The sequence below is a fragment of the Colossoma macropomum genome, unplaced genomic scaffold, assembly GCF_904425465.1.
Source record: "Colossoma macropomum unplaced genomic scaffold, Colossoma_macropomum, whole genome shotgun sequence".
Lineage (NCBI taxonomy): Eukaryota > Metazoa > Chordata > Actinopteri > Characiformes > Serrasalmidae > Colossoma > Colossoma macropomum.
The window spans coordinates 4,753,351-4,778,391 of NW_023494802.1; the positions used below are offsets into that span (position 1 = coordinate 4,753,351).

The 25,041-nt window shown below is 37.7% G+C and overlaps 1 protein-coding gene across 2 annotated transcripts; it reads left to right on the plus strand.

Annotated features, from left to right (window-relative positions):
• Positions 1 to 1,453: 1,453 nt before the first annotated feature.
• hm13 (histocompatibility (minor) 13) lies at positions 1,454 to 24,846 on the plus strand. 2 transcript variants are annotated; one of them, XM_036590988.1, is made up of 12 exons: positions 1,454 to 1,830; positions 8,050 to 8,148; positions 9,062 to 9,144; positions 9,263 to 9,351; positions 11,827 to 11,912; positions 13,515 to 13,640; positions 13,967 to 14,024; positions 14,606 to 14,689; positions 15,242 to 15,278; positions 15,895 to 15,997; positions 16,079 to 16,164; positions 24,546 to 24,846. In XM_036590988.1, exons 1-12 carry the CDS (start codon positions 1,618 to 1,620, stop codon positions 24,616 to 24,618), a joined length of 1,137 nt encoding a protein of 378 aa, XP_036446881.1. In that variant the 5' UTR covers positions 1,454 to 1,617; the 3' UTR covers positions 24,619 to 24,846. The 2 variants fall into 2 exon arrangements, with proteins under 2 accessions (XP_036446881.1, XP_036446882.1); XM_036590989.1 differs by lacking the exon at positions 24,546 to 24,846 and adding an exon at positions 20,058 to 20,223.
• The last annotated feature ends 195 nt before the right edge of the window (positions 24,847 to 25,041 follow it).

A 25,041-nucleotide genomic window follows, 5' to 3' on the forward strand; every position in this document is an offset into this window, starting at 1 on the left:
CATGAACATATTTATTACCATCGGGATAATAGACTATGACTAACATAGAAAATATGTAATGTATTATGTGTAACATTACATATAAATCTATTTTATATAGCTAATGTAATGCCATCGATTGTTTCAACAATTTGTTCATTTCAGATATAGTAATGTTAATCAGTGTATATGCTTTTGAGTTTGTGTTTTTATTTATTATTGTGATATAAAAATTATAATGAAAAAGTATTTAACATTTTAGGAGCCGTTCATTCAGAGGTCCAGATATTTCCAAGAGTTCACAAACTTTTTTATGTCTCTGTATTTTTAGTTAACTCAGAAACAGTTCAATGCTTGTTATATTGGTGACAATAAATATGTTCATCATATAAGTCCAGATGTTCAGTGTACTAGATACTGAATATTATATGTTTCCCAGCAAACAAACAAACAAAAAAAAACACGTATTACTTAGTATGTAGCAGAGAACATGTTTTATTACAGGACATCATTTGTTTTTGAACTGTCCCCTGCTGAAAAAATCATAGAAACCATTAAAAGTGTCTGCTGGTGTTTAATAGTCACTAATGGTGTTTTAGGTTTTCCTGATGGGTTGATGTCACAGTGTAAAGGATTCTAAAGGTTCAACAGGCCTTCTGCAATGGCCTTCTTAATGGGATCTAAAGGTGTCCTACAGAAAACTCTTGGTCTCTAAAGCCACTTCTTATTTAGAAAGCAAAACCAACAGGTTTTAATCCTACTGGTTCTGATGCTGTTTTTCCAGCAGGAGAGGCTGTAGCTGTTGAGCACACCCAGTATACCTACACACTTAAAAAAGATTCTTTAAGGGTTTTTTAGTAAAGCAAATTGTTCTACATAGATCCATGAACACTCAAAGAACCCATTGCTTGATTAAAAGGGTTCTTTGCAAATGGTCGTTTAGATTGATGAAGAATGTGCTATAGACGGCTGTATGTAGAACCATTTTGGACATGGTTTCATATAGCACCAAAAAGCGTTCTTCTATTGTTACAAGCTTGACATTGGTACGATAGCAGAACACACATTCTGCGTCAATGTGAAGAACTATTTCATGATGAAAATAACCCTTTAATCCTTCAATCGGTTCTTGGAGTGTTCATGGTTCTACAGAGAACACGGAGACCTGTTGGTGACATCCTGTATAAATGAAAATAATGTGTGGCCACGACTTAGTAAGGCATGGGAATGAGATCCTAATGTGTGGCCACAACTTAATTCCCCCGCCTTACTAAGTCGTGGCCACACATTAGGCTTTCGTTAGTAAGGCGCGGTCACGCATTATTTTTATTTATATGGGATGTCAGCAACAGGTCTCCGTAAGAGAACCGTTTTCTTTACTGAATAACCATCTTCTTCCTAAAGAGTGTATGTATCATGTTTTTACATGCCACTGCGGTAGGTGGCAGTACTGCGATTGTTTCTCAACACGGAGCCGAAGAACGCTTCAGTTTCCCGGAGAGCTCTTAGGGTAACGTGGCCTTACCGGAGAGAGAAGCGCCGAGGTGGTTGTGATCAGGCGCTCCGGACTAACTGTACAGCACACTTTCTGTTTCTGACACACACTCACACTCATACACACGCACACGCTCTCCCATCATGGCTGATATTGAGCAGGGATCCTCCGCCGCGCTGCCCACTGAAGGCACCCCGCTGCAGGACGCGAACGACACGGACGCGCTGAACGGAACCGCCGCTAAGTTCGTGGCCACGGCCGAGGGCACCGCGCTGGCGTACGGCAGCCTGGTGCTCATGGCCCTGCTGCCCATTTTCTTCGGCGCGCTGCGCTCCGTCAGCAGCTCCAAAAGCAAGGTGGGTTCAGCTTAGATCTGAGAGCTGGGCCGAGTACAGCCACTCTGACTGGAAATGTTAAAGACGACTCGCTAATACCATCCAGGCTTTTCTCCGCTGTGTTGGCTCAATCATCCTCCATTGCAACACCATTACAGCCCGCACTGGATTGAATTCAGACCTGGTAACGTTATAGTTGCTCTTGCTTGAAATCTGCTGCAGGTTACTAGCAGCACTATTACAGGCTGCTGTTATCAAGTGTTTGCCCACTTGCACAACAGCTGTCTAGTTCTTTAACTTAAATAGCCAAATACATGAAAAACTCCTATATTGGATATTTTTTGCCTAACCTCCATATGAAAGGATAATATTACAGGAATTTCTACAGGATTCCTGAAAAAATGTGTGGTAAGTCAGGACAACACTAGTACAGGATGCTGCACAATTATTGATTTCTGTTAAACAGTATTACGCAGGGATGGGCGATGATATCAGACTCATATCGGTATTGACAGAAATTGTTATAAGAAAAAATTCTCGACAGCTGATAGATGTTTAGAGATGTTTCAGACATATTTTTGAATATTTGATGAGTCTGAAAGAGTGCAACATTTAGGCGGGCACCTTTGCTAAAATGTCAGTGTTTTATTAATTTAGCTGCATTTGTTATCTCAGCAGTGAATGCTATATTTCTCTATAGTACTAACTGGGGTAAATTTCTGAGTTCTAAGCTTGTAAATGTTTGTGTCAGTATTGGCAGATCTGTCCATGAAAAGTGTCAGATCAATATCAGCCCACAATTTCCATATTGGTGCATCCCTAGTACTACAGGAATGTTATGTGGAGGAAAGGTAGAGATTACAGAGACTATAAAAATGTAATGCTATGTGATTATTACAGAGGTTGTTGCTTTATTTATATGTACTGTATTTGATATATATACTTATTCACACCAGGAAAAGGGTTCCCTCGCCTTCTCTCTGCGGCCATCTTGGACCTAACTAAACAACCATATGGCAGCACCTGTGCTGAGTCTTGTACAGCAGTTTGTCTTTAAGTGTCTTTAAAGCCTTTGGTGGGGATGATGGTGGTGATGATGGTGTATGGCACAGTTTTACATTAGAACGTCAATACAGATCTTGATCTAGCAATTTAGCATCAGGCTCACAAGTGGCTCATTCATCTCCAGCTTCTGCCTGTCTGATCTTAATGTATGGCTGGATTGGTGTTATTTTGAAGGCATGGCACATCCATTATGTTAAATTTATGCTATTTTGTTTTTTTTTTTTATCCGGCGGTGAGTTGTAACTAGTTCAGATCTGTACAATTTTGATGAACTTTTACTTCTCTAAAGTGTTTTACAGGGATACTTTTAATTCTGCTATTATTCTACTATTTATTCACTGATGCTCATAATAATATTAGTAGTGAACCACATTTTTTGACAATTAATTGAGTAGATGGAGTTTTCAAAAGGCCAAACAATAAAAAAATTACATAAGTGAACAATGACAAACCATGCATATCCTTTCAAAGATTCCAATCTTTTAAAGATTTCGAATTTTATTGGACAGTATTGAAAAAAAAATTCTTTAAAACATTTAAATTCATGATAAAATATATTTAAATGTACATTCTTATTAATCAAATAATCAAGTTTAATTGGAAAACCATGACATTTTCTATAAACGTATATTTGTTACGAAATGGGTTCTATTTTTTTGCGTGGTTCCTTTTCACGCCTTCATGTAGATCCTGTTTTCTTTTTTGGGTTTCTGTTTGTTGTGTTGGTTCAGCGCCTGGATTAATGGAGCTTCAGCATTTTATTTTAGACCAACGCACTTCAGTTAAGAGTTTCCTCTCCAACTCTATAGCTCACTCAGTACTGGAGGAGTTTTTGGACCTGATACATCTTTTTATCGTTATTATTATTTTTTTTATTCAAGTTAATTTTTGGTTTGACTTCCTCCTGGCCTTAAGCTTCTGATTTAACATTTCTCTGTACGTTTATTTCGTCCGTAGGTTGGTGCTGAGAATGGTTATGAAGTGAGTATTAGCACTGATAGCACAGCCAAGCTCTGCTTACTTAACATCTGTTTCATTCACATCTCATGGTGTCGCTGTGCAGGTGAATTGCTATGATGCTTTGACGGCCTGGTGTGGGCAGTTTGTGAATGTTGTGTGAAGTAAAATTTTATTTAAATCTGCTGGCCGATGCTTGTTTTGATGGCTGTAAAAGCAAAACGAGGAAGCTTCGTCCAGCTTTCCCCGTTTCAGCTTCCTAAGCTGCTGTGGCTCACCGTATGTGTACTCATCCAGCTTTTAAATAGTGATAGGACTGGTGTTGGTCTGCTTTAAGCATTAGTACTTAAAACGTTTTTCTGTTTTTGACTGTTTATTGGAAAACCTGAAGTCTGTCTTCTGTCATGGACTGTTCTGGTCTTTCCTTTTCTCCTACAGTCATCTCTCAGAAGACTCTGGGTGCAAGCTGTCCTTTCTTTATTCTGATCTAGAACTGCCTCTTCCAAAACTTTAATATTAAAGTGGAAGTGAATAGTAGGGTTGTGCGATATGGGCTTTAAATGTAATCTTCGGTAAAGCAATAAATTATTACCAAATAGTGTGCCTCTGTCTGGCTGAGCCACAAGTACAGACTTAAACCCTAACTTTTAGGTCCATAGCAAAAATCTAAACAAAATTACAAAAGCATTCACTATTACAAAATTAAAATAGTGAAACACTAATATATACAGAACTACAAGCACATTTTTGTGCACCATAAGGCTGAACGAGGGCACACAATGTTACTGACAATTAATATTAAAGGGCACAGAGCTATTTGACTGCTAATGGCGCCCCCTTATGGAGAATTTTCAGCCTGCTGAATGTGAGTAAGTTCTATTCTGTAGAACTTGTAATTTTGTAATTTTCCTTGTAATGGAATTACAGACACCAATAAATATGCATATTTTTTCAATGTAGGCCTACAAAAAAATCTGTTTAATACCTTATAAAGCTCATTGGCCCATACTGTCTGTGTATTTTACCATACTGTCCATACACTTTACAAACAACACTGAGAGTGAGAATAGACATCACGTTTTAAGCATTTTTAAAGGCTAAAAGTTCAGGATGGAATGTTTTAAAGTGTGCACATGTAACTGGCTCTTAGTTAAGTTGCTTGCTTTCTATGTGGGAGAGCAGGGTTTAAGCCCAAGGAAGCACTTGTTGGGCTACTAATTCCTGTCCATTGATATGCAGCACTTGATCAGTTCTGTCAACCCTTCGAGATGTGTTTATTGTAAAAACTCACATCGCGATAATAATAAAAAAAATGTGATTTATTGCGCAGCCCTAGCGAAAAGTCAGATTTACACAATTTTCTCCTATTTTCAAAAGTGGTTGGTTAGCCAAGATGTGTATGGTGTCTAAAGTTTGCTTCTTTAGTTTTGCACTGGAGCTATGAGGCTAATGTAGCTAACAAGTGGTGGTAGCTTATACCCCACCAATTAGCACAGTGCCAAAATCATCACACATCCTCACACTGTTGAAGTTGTTAAGTAATTTCAAATAGCCTTGCTTATGTGGCCGACATGCTGTTATCTATTAAATATTATACAACAGTTAGTTCCAGCCACGCAAGCTGATGCTTTGACAGCTTAAGCTGTTTGAACATTTTTACTACTTACTTTGCCACAAACAGAAAATGGATACTTTTAAGATTAGATTTGACCAACAGCTGATTTGGTCAGACTCTGAAGATGAGACTACACTAAATTCTGAAACTGTCATTACCACTGAACAAGCATTTCAGTTGGCAGCTGTGACAGAACAACAGTTGAACAACCTGGAATTAGCCAGGAAAATAATAATATAACAAAATGGGCTGTAAAATGCTTTATAGACTGGCTGGAACAAAACAACATTAATATTTATCTAGCAAAAATCGACAAAACTAAGCTAAACTTGATATTGCGGCAGCTTTATAGCTCAGTCCAATTTGGTCAGACTCTGAAGATGAGGCTACACATTTGGCTAATGGTATTCGGGTCATTTCTGGCTAATTCCAGGTTGTTTAGATTTTCTTCTGTCACAGCTCCCAACTGAAAACCTTGCTCAGTGGTAATGACAGTTTCGGAATTTAGTGTAAGGAGCTGGAGAATGAACTGCCGGCTGTGCAGCGAGTGAGCAGAGTTCGTTACTCTGACGTAGCAACAAGCTGCTTGTTAAGGAACTATAATTTGGCAGAAAAAATTAAAACATATTAAATGCCACATTCACGGCCCAATTTCTTACTTTATTTATTTAACTGTTGTATAAAAGCAATAGAACACTCGAGGTTGTGTGTTATCATGAATAACATCACGTCTGTGATGATCTACAGCGACCAAATCACAGCCGTGATGTTATTTCATGATAACACACTTCCTCTCGTGTTCTATTGGTTAAGTACAAAATACATAACTAAAAACAATATTAACAGCCAATCGGAAGCCTTCAGTTTATCCGTACTATATTTAAATGGGTGCGGTATTAGGTTCCATTAGTTGTTAGCTACATTATCCTCGCAGCTCAAATGCATGCAAAAAAGCAAATTTCAGACACCAAATATGTCTTGGGTGGTTGACTACATTTGAGGGAAAGGTGGAAAATTGTTCAAATTCAGTTTCACTCAGCTGTAACAGTGTAAGGTGGAGACAGTAAACCTAAGATTGTAAAACCGGTTGCACACTGGTCCTGATATGACTTTAGTAGGTTATCATGTTATCATGCCTTAATTTTAATGAAGGTGAAGCTGTATCAGGGCTATTTGCTTTCACAAGCTCCTGTGCTGCACTGGAGTTTGTGCTGAAGCAACAACAGACTTAAACATGCACCTCCATCCTGAGCCACATTGGATCTGTTGAACTATAACAGGGTGTCTGCAGGTCCTTAAAGAGTCTTAATTATTCTGAAGTTTTTTCAGTGGCCAGTTGTTTTAAGTATAATTTTGGGTTTTATAACGCAGCTACGTGTCTCCCCCCAGAGCACAATTGACACCACTCGATATGAATAGTCAGGGAATCTGCAAATGCCAATACATCTACCTGGATTAGCATTACACAGAAATACATCATGAAATATTGGTTTATTTGTCTGATTCCTTTCTTTTTGTTTAAGCAAATATTTACTGATACCAATACGATTCCAATGTCATAATGTATTGCTAGTTAAGCTAGCCTACACTGCAACATGTTCATAGAGGTACAGATTTTTATGTTTTAGCACTGCATATTTGATCGTAAAGTTGCACCATGTAAGTTTTTGGGTTTGGAGAACCTCTCTGGTGGAAATGTGTAATTGCATCCAACATGCGTAAGAGTGTTTTGTAACATTGCACTTTGGACCCTTTCCCACGGTGATGAGGCTAATTATTGTGAGAGCGTTGAGAGAGAATTCAAAGAGAACTTGGTCAAAACTTGGTAAAGGATGTGTTTTCAGAGGATGGAAGTGAATTATCTGCTATGTCATCATATCTTCATATTGCGTGTGCGTGTGACATTAATAAATAAAGACATATGGTGTGAAAAAGCTCTATTTTAGCGTGTTTTCTTCTTTCTCCTGATTTAAGTAATGTGAATGCTTAAAACTTGAATGGAACTTCAAATGTATTTTTTAATTTAAGTCTTACATTTATTAGATTTAACTTGCAGACACTCTATAAGCAAGATCACTGGTCATTGTCAATAGAAAAGGCTGACCTCCAATCTGAACCTTGCTTTGACTTCAACAGAAGGAAAGCACTCATTTGTGATGGCTCCTGTATATTAAATTGTAGCATGTTGAGTCATTGACACACTATCCCCCACCCTGACCCACTTTATTGAGGCATAATTCCACTGTGGCTACAGTTTAATTTGTGGTTGAAATCCTTTGCGGCATTGTTTGGCATGTGACATTGTACCTCACCGTAGTGGATTTAGTTTAATATGAATATGACTGCAGCATGTGCTATTAGGAATCATTTTAATTCTTTTACTTCTACATTCTAATTCTCTTACTTTCCGTTCCTAATGGTTCTTGTTTTAACACTGGTGTAAGAGTTACATAAGGTCAGTAGATCAGGAACCTAATGATGCTTTAGTGGGTTTTTTGGGACATGAGTGTAAGTACAGTTGTGTGTGTAGTATTTAAAAGTACTCCATTTTTTTGCTTTGATGAAGGCTTTTTATTTTTGTATTATTTCTCTGTCTCTCCCAGAATTCCTCAGACATGCCAGAGACCATCACCAGCAGAGATGCTGCTCGTTTCCCCATCATTGCCAGCTGCACTCTCTTTGGCCTCTATCTCTTCTTCAAGGTGAGCAGCATCTCCTTCATAATCATCATCTTTAAGTAGAAATCAGGCATTTTATCTTTACAAACAGCAAGTTACTTTTCATCAATGTAACAAACCCTGTAGCGTCTCTGAAATGGGACAGCACAGAACGATGCGCATTGTTAGAGTTTTATATTGCAGTATCCCAACGTTATAATGCATTGTGAGGCCTCTAGATTTGTAGTATCATAAAATTAAGTCAAAATGAGCTTAGTTTTCATATGTGGACTTACATGCATTATAAGGGACCTTTTTAAGAGATGCATTTTGTAGAAAGTCAAAATATTAAATTATTCATGAGCTACATTTAAAATGATGTTTTACACATGGATAGTGATTGCATCACTTTTTTTCTTGCACCTTTTCCTCATTACCTTTTTCAGTGTTTATATAAGAAGTAGCTATTTCTAAAGAACATAATGTGATTTCATGTTGTTCAGGGCTGTTGAATAAATCTTCTATTAGCTAATACAGACTAAAGGGCACCGATGGTCTAATGACGTTTTGTTGATTTTTCTAAGAGCAATTGAGTTAACAGGGAAAATGTGGCCCATGCAAAAGTATGAGAAGTTAAATTTTTCCAATATGTTGACCTCAGAATCCCTCTAGAGGATGTTACTTTATTTGCAATTAGGTAATGAATCAAATGTGTAGTTTGGCCTGGGCTGTCCAGTATTTTGCATAAGACTGTAACAGCAGACCTACTTAGAATTAGAAAGCACAGAAATAATTGCTTTAATTTATATTTCACTTGACAGTTAGAAATCGGGACCGAACTGGTTTCTTTCTCTGTGGGTTATTTCTGTGTTAAGACCTGAAAAACATGTGCAGGATGTGAATCTCGATTAACTGATGGCCTCACTAAAACTGAATTTCTTAACTTTTTGTGGTTCAGATTTTCTCTCAGGAGTATATCAACCTGCTGTTATCGATGTACTTTTTCGTGCTGGGGATTTTAGCTCTGTCACATACGATGAGGTAAGAGCTGCTCGTGGTTTAAACATCCTCAAAAACTGAAGCTTTTACCAAATTCTGATCTTCTGAATCTGCAGAGTATGAGGTTAAAGCGTTAATGAACTTTTCTTCTTTATGTCAGTCCCTTTATGAATAGAGTTTTCCCTGCCAATCTGCCCAACAAGCAGTACCAGCTCCTCTTCACACAGGGATCAGGAGAGAGCAAAGAAGGTGAGGATTGAGTTGATTAGATAAAGCAAACTATTGACTGTCTTAATTCTCAGCAATTATTAAACTGTATTTGACTGTTGATTGTAGCATTGTTGGCAAGAGTTTTGACCAGTGGGGTTATTTTCAAATTTAGACAGTACTTTGCTGTTTAATTATGTAAGCCTGTTTAACAGTATTAAAAAGCCACCCAAAGGCCAATATGCGTGTGATTCTGTTTATCTGGGGTCTTGGGGTAATGTCCTCTTCTACAGCTGCTACTCTGTGACTTTAAGTCCATTCAGATTGGCCATATCGATGGGCCTCATTCACCAATATCTTCCTAAGTTTTTTCAAAAATGTGTTCTTGAGAAGGGTCCCGAGAAAAAAGTCTGCATCAGATTGTGTAGATTCTGTTTTTTACCTAAGAACAAATCCCAAATAAGAAGATATTGGAGAATGTCCGAATCTTCGTTAAGAACTGTGTAAGTGGGTTTCAAAAAGAAATTTCTTCTTAAGAACGGTTGGTGAATGTAGATGCTTTGTTGCACAGTAAGTTGATAATTGTGCAGTATTTTTGGGGGCGCTTGATAATTTATGCTGAGCTCCCTCTGGTGGATTTAGGAGACATAAAGACTTCTGACATTTACTGCAGTTATTCTGTGTATTTTTCGTGTGTATTTGTCATTATATCATGTATAATGTAATTACAATTTGAGTTTGCATTTTTGCTAAAAGAAAATTACTTAATTAACAGGCCACTAGTGGTGCTCTGTAGGTGACCCTGCCAGTCTGCAGTGATAGTCATATGCCTTCAAAGAGGGGGAATGCAACAATTACCTAGTATCGCCCACCCCTAATTCTGTGGTGATCTGAAGCTGAAATCAGCTACTCACCAGCTTCTCTTCAAATTTACCCATTCCACCCATTAAATGGCATTTATGGTGGACCAGGAAATTTAGATAGCTAGCTACCGAGACATCAGCAAACTAATAGCGAATTTATTTATTTATTTATTTTTTAATGCTTGGTATGAAGGAAAGGACCATAATACGTTGAAACGACATTAAATTAAGATGATACAATAGTTATTGTAATTTTTTATTTGAGAAAATTCACACATTTCTGGGTTTCTTTGGTCACTTGCGCAGCCATCTTGCTGGTTTTCGATTTTTTCTCCCAACACTCGGTCTGGAGTGTGCCTCTGAAAAACCTCCGTTTGGAGGGCCACGTAGCCCTAACACATCGCCCTACCCCTCTATCTCAACCAAAATCGGGACACCCTACACCTAGATGTGAACATGCAAAATGGAGGGGAAAGGCTAAGTGGTAGGAGCAAGGGGTAAAATGGGTTTGGATTTGACCCAATCCTCTCCACAGTCAGAGAGTAGGTGGAGGAAAGAAGTAAAGTCTATCAGAAATGTAAGTCAAAAAGAAAAGTGAATACAGGGGTGATTATAATGGCAGCTACAGATATAAAGCATTAAGTTGTATTAACATTATTAACAGCTTTTAGTTTTTTTCTATTGTCATGTGACTGTTAGACACAAACATCCGGGTTTGTTGAAAATACAACCCACTAGAAACTCGCTCGTCCTCTGGTAGCATTACTCCCGTCTGGAAAAGAGAATTAAAAATTAAACATTTTATTACCTCTGTCCCCCTAATAAACTAATCCAATCTGAACTTGGACGCAGCCAGCCGATATCAGTGCTTTTGCAAAAAGCACCAAGTATAAACATGAGAATTCAAGATGTAAGTAGCAAGCAAATGCAGTTCGGCCAAGATTGACGTCAAAAGAAAATGGCTTTCACAGTGTGGTGAAAGTTTAGTTTAAAGATACGTTTAATGTGTTCGTGCTCAGAGACTGCGGGAAATTCTGCAGTCTGATTAGATCTGTAGACTGAAATGTGTTTTGTGTTAAAAAGATTGTCTCTCTTTGAATATGAATGAGAATATTGTCTGCATATTTAAGAAAAAGACCTATTTTTATTTTAGAAAAAGTGAATATAAAATTGAATATCAGTTCTGCTGTTCACATGAACTAGGAGAGTTTTTCACTGTGCTTTCCACTTTAAGGATAAACAAATATGGCAGTATAATAATTTTAATACACAGTATATTTTGATGGTTGTCGCAGCTGTAATGTGTTTAAGAACATGTGAAGTGTGAGAAATGGTGTCAGCAGTGTTGAAACTGGAGTGAGAGAGTGGAACACACAAGGTGATGAATGATATTAACGAGACAGAGAGTGAGGGAAGGTGAGGGTTATGATCAGGAAATGAGAGAGAGAGAAAGAGAGCGGCAGCATATGGTGGTGACAAGCTGTGCTCGGAGCAGTAGAGTGATTCTCTGCAGATGTCCCTGTTAGAAACTGAGAATGGTATACCAGAGTATCCATGCTTGAGTGAACTGATAGTTTTCCGAGTCTATTTTTAATATGTTGAACACAATGAATTGTTTCACTGGATCACTGAAACAGATCTGCTTCTTCCACAGAAATAGTCAACTATGAGTTTGACACCAAGGACCTGATATGCCTGGGGATTAGCAGCGTTGTGGGCGTCTGGTACGTCCTTAAAAAGGTACAGCTCATCTCTGCAATTCTGAAAAGTGTCTGTGTCCGCATATTTCTAATGGAAAATGTTGGATCGAAATTTATATGGTCAACAAGACAAGGCAAGTTTTACTGGACCACCACCGACTGTGTGGCATTTGTCATGCAAGTGTCTGCAGTACAGGATATTAAAAAAAAAAAAACTTGCATTAAGTGCAGGGTGGTCCATCTGTCCTTAGTGTTTGTTGGATGCCCAATTTTTTTCCATGCACTCAGTTTTTTTTTTTGTCCTGTAGATGGTTCTTTATAGAACCTTTTTGAAAAGGGTTTTATGTAGCACCAAAAAGTACTACTACTGCTTAAAACACATTTCAGACTTTAAACTGACTTGGACTAAAATCCTTTTGTTTTCAGTGACCCTGCACCTTAATTATGTTCCGTTTACTAAAATAAATGATTGAACATTGACCTGTTTTGGCAGTAACAAAGTGGAATCATTTCTTGAAACTTCAAACTTTACCAAATGTTTTAGTAGCGGCAATTTTAGTACACACACACATGAAATCACAACATTTTCATTAAAACACAAAAAAGTTGACTTAAGTATGTTTTGATAGTGGCTGTTCTTAATGTTCCACAGTGATTTTCAGACTCCGGGACACATTTACTTCAAAACAGTGGGATCTAACTGCTAACTCTATGGCCAGTCTGACTAAACTACTAAAATGCAAGGCTAAAATAAGACTCCACCTGTGGACTAAAACTTTTTGTGTTTTTGTAGTGACGTGAAAATATACAGCATTTTTTAAGTGTAAAATAATAATAATAAAAATAAAACAAAAAGATAAAAGTTAAGGATTTTTTCACAAGTGTAAATGTATGGGTTAGGGTTTGGGACAGATACCTCCCAATAGAAAATACCCTATAAATGATGATTTGGTATATATTTAGCTTATTACTGCAGTTAGTGTGGTTTTAAATAGATCATAACACATTTTTAAAAAGTTTTTTTTTTTTAACTGGGGGGCCGCAGTTTAAACTATTACAGTAAAATAGTCCATTTAAGTAAAACTTTATTATTATTATTATTATTATTAGTAGTAGTAGTAGTAGTAGTATAAGGTATAGTTATGTTCATTTAAACAGTAAAATGTTAGACTTTTATTATAGGAATATAATAAAAGAAGATATCCACTATGCTGTTTACATTCCATGTTGCCAGACGAGACCAAATAAATCTGCCTTCTTGGTAGATTTGTTTGATAATTTGACTAGTTTCATAATTCTGACTAGCTGTGTCTACTGCTGTAAAGACATAACACATGAAGACTTAATTCACATGATGATTATGATTATTATTATTATTGTTGTTGTTGTTGTCATTATTGTCATTATTATTTTTATTATTTTTGTTATTAACATAATTCAGTCAGACTCTTACATGATTTCTGTACTCATACACACACACGTCTACAGTAATCGAGAATTGTGTGTTCATAGTCTTGCAGATTTATATAGCTAAAACTGCTTGTTTGCTGTTTGTTCTGCAGGAATCCATCTGCAGTTGTTTTTGTCTGCAAACTTGAAATCATTTTGTGGTCAGTGATCTTTATGTACTTATGATTGACAGCACTGGGTGGCCAATAACCTGTTTGGTCTGGCCTTTGCTCTAAATGGAGTGGAGCTCCTGCACCTGAATAACGTCAGCACTGGCTGCATCCTGCTGGGGGGTCTGTTTGTGTATGATGTGTTCTGGGTGAGTTTACCAACTTTTTTTTCCCAAGTTTGAAATAGTTTAATGAACAATTAGTTCCTTTAATACAGCAAGAGCACGCTTCATGGGGCTTTATCTAAAACTGGGTTTGAATATGTACGCCAGTATGTAATGAGCGCCGACATACAGGTGTTGCTGCACAATATGCTGCTGTTAAGAATTGCTTACTGAAATGAAATATTACTGGAAGCTGCAAGTGGTTTATTACTACAGAATACTTAAAAATGCCTGTTCTGCAGAGCTGAGAAATGAACTGTGTTGTGTACATTTGACAGAATCAATACATCCTCTTCTGCCTTTGCTTCTAGGTCTTTGGCACCAATGTCATGGTGACAGTTGCCAAGTCATTTGAAGCCCCAATTAAGTGTGAGTACAAGTTGTATTTCTGTTGTTTGTTTGTTGTTTATTTTGTCTCTGTAAAAGCAAAACGTACGTCTCCAAAATGTTTTTTTTTTGTTTTTAACAGAAAAAAAAACATTCAAAATTTTGGACCCTTTCTATTGGTCATGAAATTGTCATGAAATTTTAAATTTTCACATAGTGTAAAGGCCTGTTGTTGTTGTTTTTCATATTATATAAAAATGTAAAAATGACAAAAATGGAGATACAAGATCATTCCTACAGCGACTGCACACTGACTGGCCACTTTATTAAGTACAAATCTGTGTTTCTTCATTCTTCAGTCCATTTTATCAGCTCCTCTTACCATAAAGATGCACTTTGTAGTTCTACAATTACAGACTGCAGTCCATCTGTTTCTCTGTAAACTTTGACCCCTTTTACCCTTTTCTCAGTGGCACAGCTAGAATGAGAATTTATATATATATATAATATTCTGTATCGCTTGTTGTTGCCAGACCAAAGCCTTTAGGTATGTTTGTACTTCTTTAGACTTTTATAATACACTCACCAAAAACCTGACTTGGCTTCCCTGTTTGTTTTCACAGTGGTTTTCCCACAGGACCTGCTGGAGAGGGGGCTGGATGCCAGTAACTTTGCCATGTTGGGTCTGGGGGATGTTGTCATTCCAGGTACTTTTAGACATGTCATGTGCTTTGATGCTTTTTAGCATGTAGGTCAGACACATTGTTTGTTAAACGTTGTCATGATGTGATACAGCAATGCTGATATCACTGACCTGTCAGGTTTAGTTTCTGTGGGTGTTCTGATGAGAGTTATGTGAACGAATATCTCAATTCGTACTACAAAAGTAAATCATGATGGTTGTAATAACCCCGTCCAGTCATTAACCATGTCCCATTACTGATTCACCTGTTCATTTTTGCTGTATTGTGTATCACATTTGCAGTATGTGGCAGTATAATTACAGTACTAGAATTTTGTCCATATTAAGCGTGTAGGCACATAGATATATATTTCATTTTCAGACAGAGTACTAGCTTTTGAAATCTGCTGGAAAACCATCAAACATAGCATATGTCAGACAGCATATGTTTAGAGGAAGTAATTAGGTAATTATAGCAGAAACACACAGACTAGCTTTCCTTGGAGAAACTTTAAAAAAGAAAAAAATAAATAAGCCTTTATCCAGACACTGAGGCTATGTTTCTTTTTGTTCTCAGGCATCTTCATTGCTCTGCTGCTCCGCTTCGATGTCAGGTAAGGTTTCTCAGATCCTCTTAATTTAAAACATTGTTTAGGACCGTGGATTTATTCATGTTTATTTGTTTATTTTATTTCATTCATTTATCGAGGCAATGCACTTTCATGAATGTTAGTCACCTCATTAATATTTTAGCTGTAGTTCCTGAAACCTGATACTATTAACCAAAATTAAACAAAATACTTTTTTACCTACAGACCAGCTAATATTTTATTCTAGTCTTGGTGGCACAGTGTGATTGGTTGAAAAGCATTCTTCTGAAAAATGTCTCCCCTCACCCCCATCCTATATGAATCACTCTGCTGACCACTGGTGGCTACGTAGTGGTGGCTTTACCTTTAATCTGCTGGAACTTAAGCCCCAAACATTGTTTTTAAATTTTTCTTTACTTTGCAAAACTATCATAAAAGCAGCAGACACTTGAGGTTGTGCGTTATGGTGAATAACATCACATTGAAGTGTCTACTGCTTTTATGACAGTTTTGCAAAGTAACGAAAAGAAGCCCCAAATATTTTTTCAATTCTCTTAATTCATGTTCTATTAGTAAAATAGCAAACACATTGCACTGAAGAGAAAACAGGTTTATTTTCCACTCACATTTCTCCTCACAGTCTGAAGAACAACTCACGGACGTACTTCTACACCAGCTTCTTTGCCTACATCTTTGGCCTGGGATTCACCATCTTTATCATGCACACGTTCAAACATGCTCAGGTGAGAAATGTAGAAGCTAAGAAAATAGCTGGGGAAAAGGAATTTGCCAAGCATTACTGATGAGTTTTGTTCTGTTCCCAGCCTGCTTTGCTGTACCTGGTCCCAGCCTGCATAGGATTCCCAGTGGTGGTGGCCCTGGTGAAAGGAGAGCTGACAGAGATGTTTAGGTAAGTGGCTGCACTGCTCTCTTATCACTCATTTGTATAAATACTATAGATAACGTGTGGCTGGTCTGTCTGGTCTACGCCTGTGTTTTTCTCAGCCCAGTTCAAAACAGGACTGAGACTTGTGTATAATATACATAATGGTAGTAGAATTATACTTTTATTAATAAGAATACTCGTAATAACTTGTAAATTAAAGGGCCCATATCGAGGAAAAAGGTTTTTTTTTCTTTGAAGGTTTGATGTTAAAACATTGTTAAAGTTTCAGAATGTACCCTTCACTTACCAGTCCATATATAGATAATATCCTGCAAAAACAGTTGTAAACAGTTTTGAATTCATCATGGTTGTGATGTCACATTCACAAACTTATTTACATATGACGGCACATTCTGCGTACAGTAGTTTCACATTGAACTTTGTTCCACTTATTCTGTACATTTCAGTCTTTACTGCTTTTTAATATATATTCACATATCTGGTCATAAAGGGGAAGTTCACTGATTTTTGAAAATTTTGATGTGAAATGGTTCATTGAAGAGAAACTTACTGACAGATTTCTTTCCAGAGGTGGTGATAGGAACCAGAAAAAAATACGTTTTTCTTGGGGGACTATTTTGATTTACAGCACCCTGAATGTATCTTTTCACCATGAATTGTTTAAAAACATGTTTGAAGCTAAGCTAAAAGTTAAAACTATCTCAAAACTATCATAAAACAACATCTCAAAGGCATCAAGTGGCATAATTCATAAACTTTTCACGTAGCAGTTTTCAGTGATGTAGCATTTAGAGGTATTAAACGCTCCAGACGTCTGGATACTAACACAGCTGCTGTAAACAATTCTGAATAGGTTGGATTGACTTGGTTTACATTTCCACCATTTAATTTAGCAGACTTTTGGACAAATCTGTGAAATTCCCCTTTAACGACAGTAAGAAAAACAGCCTGTTTAATGCTAAGAGACAAAGAGGGGTTAGAAAATGGTCATGTAAAAATGAATTATGATGGGTTTTGGTACATAACACCACACAAACTCTGTAAAATGCAAGAACAAATGTGGAATATGGGCCCTTTAATATTAATTCTCAAATTCCAGCCTCTGCACACGTGAAATCCCCTAGTCCTTTATCTGACTGCTGATCAGTGGTGTTAGTCAAAGCAGTGAAGGTGATATAGAGTCCCTGGCACAGGGATGGTGAAGTTGGCTTTGTGTTCGGCGCTGGGTGCACCTGCCTACCCCATGCCCACAAGATGGGGGGAGGAATTCCAGCCCAGCTGCTGTTGCCAGAAAATCCTTCCGATAGCTGCCATGGCAACAATGAAGTGGTGACCTTCAGAATGGACACCTGACTGTTAGAGTACTAGGTTACGTTTCTATGGCAACCAGCGGGAAGGGGTTTCTGTGCTCCTGTTTTTCTCTTTCTGAGCTATTTCAGAGTGTATTAAGTCCAGCAGGTCATTCCAGGTCAAAAACAAAAAATATATATATTTTGCCACTGGAAATTCCAAATGGAGTGTAAATATTTAATAATAGTAGAGATGTGACGATACAACCAATGCCGATACCGATATAGATATTGAAACTTTCAATGTTGGCCGATACAGATCTTTCTTTAAAATATACTAATCTTAAAAATGAGCTGTTTAACTTGATGCTCTTCCCACAAGAATAACTACACCGCTAACAGCATCACATCACACGGTGTGAGTGAGTACTGTTTCAGATAGATTTGTTACAGGATTTAGTCACATTCATTCCTTTTTAAGATTACAGGTTTCCAGAGAGTTGTAATGTTTTCCTAAATATTTCCTTTAAAAATAAAAAAAAAAAAAATAAAATAAAACTATTTCATCTGAACAAAAATCCATGTAGATTATTCCTACTGAAAACCTAAATGGTTATTTATTCCAGTCAAATCTTTTATATTCATTTTTTTTAGAACCAAATAATCATATCAGTGTTTAGCAAATACCATCTAGAATGCTTTATAGATATTCATTTCAGAAGACATGGCCTTTAAACAACTTCCGGTGATTTTTATTTTTTATTTATTTATTTATTTTTAATTATGCTAAAATTAAAAACACAAAACTTGAAAGTAATTACATGGATGGATGGGAGGATGTTCTACATTTAGGCCCTCACATTTTGATCCTACGTATTGCTGTTTTCTGAAATTGTGGCTCTGGTTTCTGTAGTGTCCAGTGCTGTTGACCTGGAATGACAGCAAAACCTTTGGTCTTTATTGGACTGTATACAGATACTTCGTAGATATACATTTTGAAATGGGCTTTCTCTTTCTTTAAAGCGATAGTTTGGTAAAAAAAATCAGATTTACAGAGTTACCCCAAACATAGTCATCATCAAAGATGCGTTTGGTGTCCAAAACTACAAAGCTAAAGCAGATTGTTACATGTAACGGAAACGTCTATGCCTCCTATTAGCATGGTGCAAACTGCATGCCTAAATCATCACACACTTTCCTCACCCTGCATTGAGGTGTTAAATAACTAAATCTCAAATATAACGCTTATGTGGTTCCTGTTACAGTTATCTATAAAATTTGACAAGTACAGACAAAGTTCTGGCTTCAGAACAGTTGCTACTGCTTTTAGCAATGCAATAGGGCTGCACGATATTGACATGCAATGCGATGTTCAATAAAGCTGTTGGATATCATGATGATGACATGAGAAGCGATAAATTACTACTAAAGTAATGTGTCTGGCTGGATGTAATACAGGTGCAGACATGTTTTTTGGGATGTGTAAACAGAAATGTAACTAACCTCTTTTTAAACCCCTCTTTAAACAAATAGGAAATGCAAAATCACAACAGCACCATTTACTACTCTGCAAAATAAGAAATGAAGTACTAACAACTACTTACATCAGAACTGCAAGCACAGCACTGAAGGGCTGAGAAACAGTTACACAGCTTTTTCTATAAAGGCTACAAACTAAAGAAATCTATATTTATTGTTTATGTAGGTACACAAGAATAAGTATGTTCTTGTCTCATTTTATTTATTTATTTATTTTTTGTTTAGTTATTAAATAATGAGCCATTACACACACCGGGTTGTATTTAGTTTAAAAATAACGTTGTTCTTGATTTCGGTTGAGACTAGTTAGGCCCTGTGTTGTTAGTTCGTCTAGGACTCTTATTTTGAAGGACCCAGGGGGGCAAAAGGTAGCAAGCTTCAGTAGCCCAGCTGGCTAGCGGGAAAACGGTATAGCCTGAGCTAGCTTGTGCACTGCATGTTTTCTCCTTTACTGCAGCTGTTTTGAGTTTAATTTCTATTAAAGCTGAGTTAGGCCTGATATTTTAAGGTCTCCAAGTGTGTTTTGTAGTTACTTGTCTCCCGTGTGGGAGCGCAGGTTCAGTCCTGCCGCAGAGGCTTGTAAGTCCCGCCCTAACAATGCGTTTTTCGCGGAAACTCATGTCACAATCACGATTAAAAATGCGATTTATTGTGCAGCCCTACAATGCAACATACTTTTGTCAATTTTTATAGGTAACAGCATGTCATACAAAGTTTTTCTGAGCAAGGTTACTTAGCTCAGTAGTATTTTTGCCGAATCTGTGATGATTTAGGCCTCCAATTTGTACAGTGCTAATTGGTGTACATTGCTGTTTTGTGTACAGTTAGAGTGCATAAGCTCACATTAGCTTCATATTTTCAGTGCAAAACCAACGAAGCAAACTTGACTATCAGATTTTTCACCAAACTATTACTTTAATGTGCTTAAATAAACTTTCCTATTATTCTTTATTCTCTCTGTACTGTTTCTCACCTTTTTCTCCCCTCCTTTCCACTTTGTTCAATTTTTTATTTCCTTTTCTGTTATTTTTCTTCTCCTCTTCACCCTTTTCCCGCTGCGATGCGTAGTTATGAGTCGTCTGAGGAGGTGTTACCTCACACGCCGCGCCTCACCCACTTCCCCACTGTCTCAGGCTCCCCCGCCAGCCTGGCTAACTCCATGCAGAGCTCGGCCAGCTCCTCCCCCCGCCGCCGCCGCCACACCCCCTCCAACATGTAACGGCCACTCCGTCCTTACTGCCCTGTCTACTGTCACCTGGGCAGGTACGCCCTCATTTGCCCCAGTTTTTATCCCAGTGTGCTCGACCCTCCATCCGTTAAACATCCTTATCCCAGCTACATTCATCCTGCCATCCTTTAATGCAGAGGTTCCTAACACTGGTGATCCCGTAACAAGAATGTGTGGGGACAGCCATGAGAAATTTGGGCTAAGTGTGGGTGGGAAGAAACAGTGTGATATTTATAAACCAGTCCAATGCTACAAGAAGGCAGAGCTCAAATTATTGGGTGATCGTCACTGAGCGTGTTAACGTACTTAATAATCCGATAACTGCGGAAAATCTGATTTGGTCATTAATCTGATCAACGTGTTTACATGCACTTGAGTAATCAGATAATGGGAAAACTCCAGGTCTACATGAGTCAGACAGTAATCGGATTTTCACTTTGCAACCAGCCAGTGAACTCTCAGAAGAAGACGTGACATAAGCGTGACATAAAACTCAAACTTTATGCCGCATTTTTCTTTTTTTTTAAAAACATCACACCACTTTACCTGAAAATATGAACGTACATCATTTAGAAGATAATATTTAAATCCTTCATTTCGTTAAGCATGTTGTCGGTTTCGACATCACCCCAAGTGTTTTGCTGCTGTCTCGCAGCAACTCTCCTTGCTTATTTCCGGGAACCGCGGTCTGTTTATGCACATGCATAGAACCAGAAATCTGAAAGAAATCAGAGTAAGAGTTTACATGCACTGAGAAATCTGATTTCGGATTTTTTTAATTGGATTTCTAGACCTTACTCCGATCTAAGAAATTGGAGTACGCTGTTTACATGACCATTTGAATAGTCAGAGAACTGCAGAAATCAGATCATGATCAGATTAAGAGCACGTGAACACGCTCATTATCTGAAGGACATCAAGTCTGTTGTTAGCCCATGGATGTAATGTAAGTTAGTATTACTGAAAAGTCCCCCCAAAAAACTACAAGCAAGTATCTAGATGTGTGTTGTGTCTGTGGAGCATATGTTAAATATAATTGCAAGGGAAAAACAGTTTTTTAATGGGGGGTGTACCATTCTTAGTGGTAGATTTCACTATAATCAAGCACCAATCAATTACTTGATCACGTCAAGTCACAATCAAGACTATGGCACACATAACCCTGGAAGTATGTGTCGTTGCTTTAAGGGGTTTTCTTCAAGCACAAAAATTTTAACTAATGACGTGACAAATTTCACACGTCTGACCATGCCTGAGGCAGAGAGAATTAATGTTCTAACAATGACGCAAGCAAAACAAGCAATGATGTAAAAGCCATGAGACGAGACAAAAAATAAGCTACCTTTCTGATGCTTTGAGTTCCCCCAAAACAAATGATCACTGGAAGAATTAAAGTAACAGAACACTGATGAATGTAATTTGGAAAGAGAATTTTTTTAGACAGGAAAAAAGGGAAATTTAAGTCCACAGACAAGTTTGTGTTGAGTTTGTGATGTGAAATACTCTGTTCTAGTGAAAATTGTCAAGTCAGAATTGTTCACTGTGGTGGAGATAACTAGACCTCTGAAGAGTTCAATGCCTCTAAAAGCAAGTTTGACAAGCTTTTGGCTGGAGAGATACATGCAGGGTCTTCTATGACAAAACAGTACCCAAAAGAAATGTCACTATTTTAAAATTATCAATATTTATACATAGAAACTAAATAAAAGGTACATGTGGGTTCACTGGTCATTGTGCATAATAAATGAAATGGCTATACAAGTGTTATGGTTAAATTCTATAAAGTATTTCACTTTGAAAACTCTTTGGAATTCCCTTTTACCCCAATCAAAGAACTGTTCTTTAGGAGGCCAAAGAAGAATAGATTTCTTTGAAAAAGCTCTGCATATCTAGAATCACACTCGTGGGGCCAGACACAATCTTTTAACAATCTTAATTTTTAGCCATGCTAGCTTCCATCCATGGCACTAATGTCAGGATTTTTGTTAGGTCATTGTCAATGCCTTTGCTTTGAGCTCTGCCTTTTCAAAACATTGTACTGGTTTAGAAATTTCAAGCTCATTTTATTTCCACCCTAATAGGTCTCCAGACATGTATTCTTGTTAAAAGATCACATCTGGCCCTGCACAACTAGAAATCCGAGATAATATTTCTCGAATGAGATCACACTAACTAGGCTCTGTTGTCCACTTTGAGCTTTGCAGTTCCTGGGTGATCCATTAAGACTTTGCTTACATGCTCCTCTAAGCATGGTCTCATCTCAACAAGCTGTAACAAAACCAGAGAGTTGGGTCTCTGGTTTGACATGTTTGGAGGCAGCTGCTAGCAAATCGCTAGAGTTTTGTTGGAGGACTTTTCTAGTTGGAGTTTAGGATCTTTAATCACAGCTAATCACATCACTCCCATAGTCTGCCACATATAATACCCCTCAGCTTAAAACTGTGAAAGGCGAATAGGTTCTCTCACCTGGGCAGGTTTGGCCTGCTACATCGCCACACCTCACTGTCCTTCATCTCAGCATGTGCTCATAATAAAGTCAAAGCTCTGATGGTGCCCATAAGGGAGGCCTGACATCTCCTACCCAGTACAAGTGCACTAGCTGGTAAACTCCAAACGTGAACATTACATGCAGTCAAGGTTTGAATGCCACTGGTCTGATTACACGTTTCATTGTTTTTCTAAGTGAAAACACATCCAAATTTTAGTGCACAGTTTCTGCTTATTTGCTTGCTAAGTTTAATGTACCATATGTGCCATAACTTTTGCACAGGCTACATTTTGCGTTTTATTTTTTCCCAGTATGTTAAATTCAGCTAATAAATAATGATTGTGCATTAAAACATACAGAAGTGTGTTCTCTGTAGAGGATGTGTGAACTCATTTTCACTTAGCAAATGAACAAAACCTGCCATATGACTGGGGTGCCCAAACTTTTGCATGTGATTGTATATTTGCAGGGATGGACCAATGCCAGTGTGGGCTTTTGGGTTCAAGTGGTCTAAGAAAATGTTTTGGCTGGTGATGTCACAGCGTGTAATCTAGGTTATTATGGAATGAGTTTTATTAAGCAGATGTTTAGTTGCCACTTACAAATAGTGCAGACAGAGAAAGCCAAACAGATCATGAAGAAAATCTATAAGGATTTATGACCTAAAACAAAACAGAATGCCTTTTGTGTTTTGATCTGGTTAAAGGTGCAGTGTGTAAGATTTAGGGCGATCTGTTAGCAGCAATGGAATACAGTGTACAAAACCATGTTTTCCTTAGTGTATAATCACCTGTAACTATAAATCATTGTTTTTGTTAGCTTAGAATGAGCCCTTCATATCTAGAGATGGAGCAGGTCCTCTTCCCACAGAGGCTACCATGTTGCGCCACTATGTTTCTACATTAGTCCGTAACGGACAAACCAAACACTGGCTCTAGAGGGCGCCTTGTGTGTCTTTACACTGAAGCAACAGCTTGAATTTGGTGGTGCTGTAGCACCGGTTGGAAGGTGTAGAAAGAAGAAGAATCTGTGGTTGAGAAGTTTGAGAACCCAAATTTTGTCAAATGGAGGAGAACCATAGGTTCTACTACATGCCTGGGAAGGGAGGGGTGAGGGAGGGGTACTCACCACTAGATTCCACTAAATATTACACACTGCACCTTTAAATAAATACAAGTGTAGGACAAATAATGGAAGGCCCTTTTTTCTTTTTTTGTAAACAGTCATTAAAAATGATTTGATATGAAATGTTTCATTGTAGAGAAACTCACTAGCTTGGAGTTTTTTTTTAAGTGGAGGGATTCAGACATTTACTAAAACGAGTGAACATACATGTGTCTTCTTTTTATACATATGTTTTTATATGTAATGTTGATAATGATAATTTTGAGAAAACTGTGTCTCTGGCACCACTATCATAACCATGTCATGGTATAGCTTTCTGTGAGGGAGCTTTTAGTGCCACTGAATATTTTGCATGTCTGGTTCCTGTTAAAACCACTGTGACTGTTCTGACTCAGAGTTTCACTGGAACAATGTATTTCACATCAAACCACCCTGAATGACTAAACTTAACAGTTTAATTATGAAAAAAAAAAAGACTGTCAGCTACTTGAGTTCAGCTTCTCTTCATGAGTCTAGACGGACCATCTGAACGCACCGTATGCATAGCTGGCTAGCAGGAAGGAAAAGTCTATGCTTTCTGCTGTCAGCTGAACGTTCAGCTCTGATCTTTATCCTGCTATACCATGTTTTCTTGACTGACCTCTCATGACAATGTCTTTCTCATTCTCCTCTTTCTCTCTCTCTCTGCCTTCTTCTATCTCTGTTTTTTCACCAGGTATGAGGAATCTTCACCTGAAGTGGAGGCATCACCAAAAGAAGAAAAGACAGAATCTGATAAAGACAAATAAACTATAAAGAAAAACGACCCCAAGTCACGCCCCCTTCGTTTTTAAACACCACTGCATTTCCAGAGCCGTGCACCTCTCAGGCTCTGCCAGGAGGGGGCGCTCTTCATTATTGCCCGATGTGTCGTGCTGTGCATGGAGCAGGCTGATGTATTACGTAACTGGTTTAATGACGATGGGTTGTTATTTTTTTGTAGTTTCTAAGTGGTTTGTAAAGCAAGATGTGCAACAGCTTTCTCGGTGCCTATGTATTTCTTAATGTTTCATTTCCAGTTTTGTTGCATACATTTGCGCATTTCATCCAGTTTGCCTTCTGCGTATTTGTAGTATGGATATTTTCTCTTTTTGGGCCAGAATTTTAAAATATATTTGAAGCAGAAGTGAAGGACCAGAGTATTTGTGTTTTATTCTTAAGAATGAAGACTG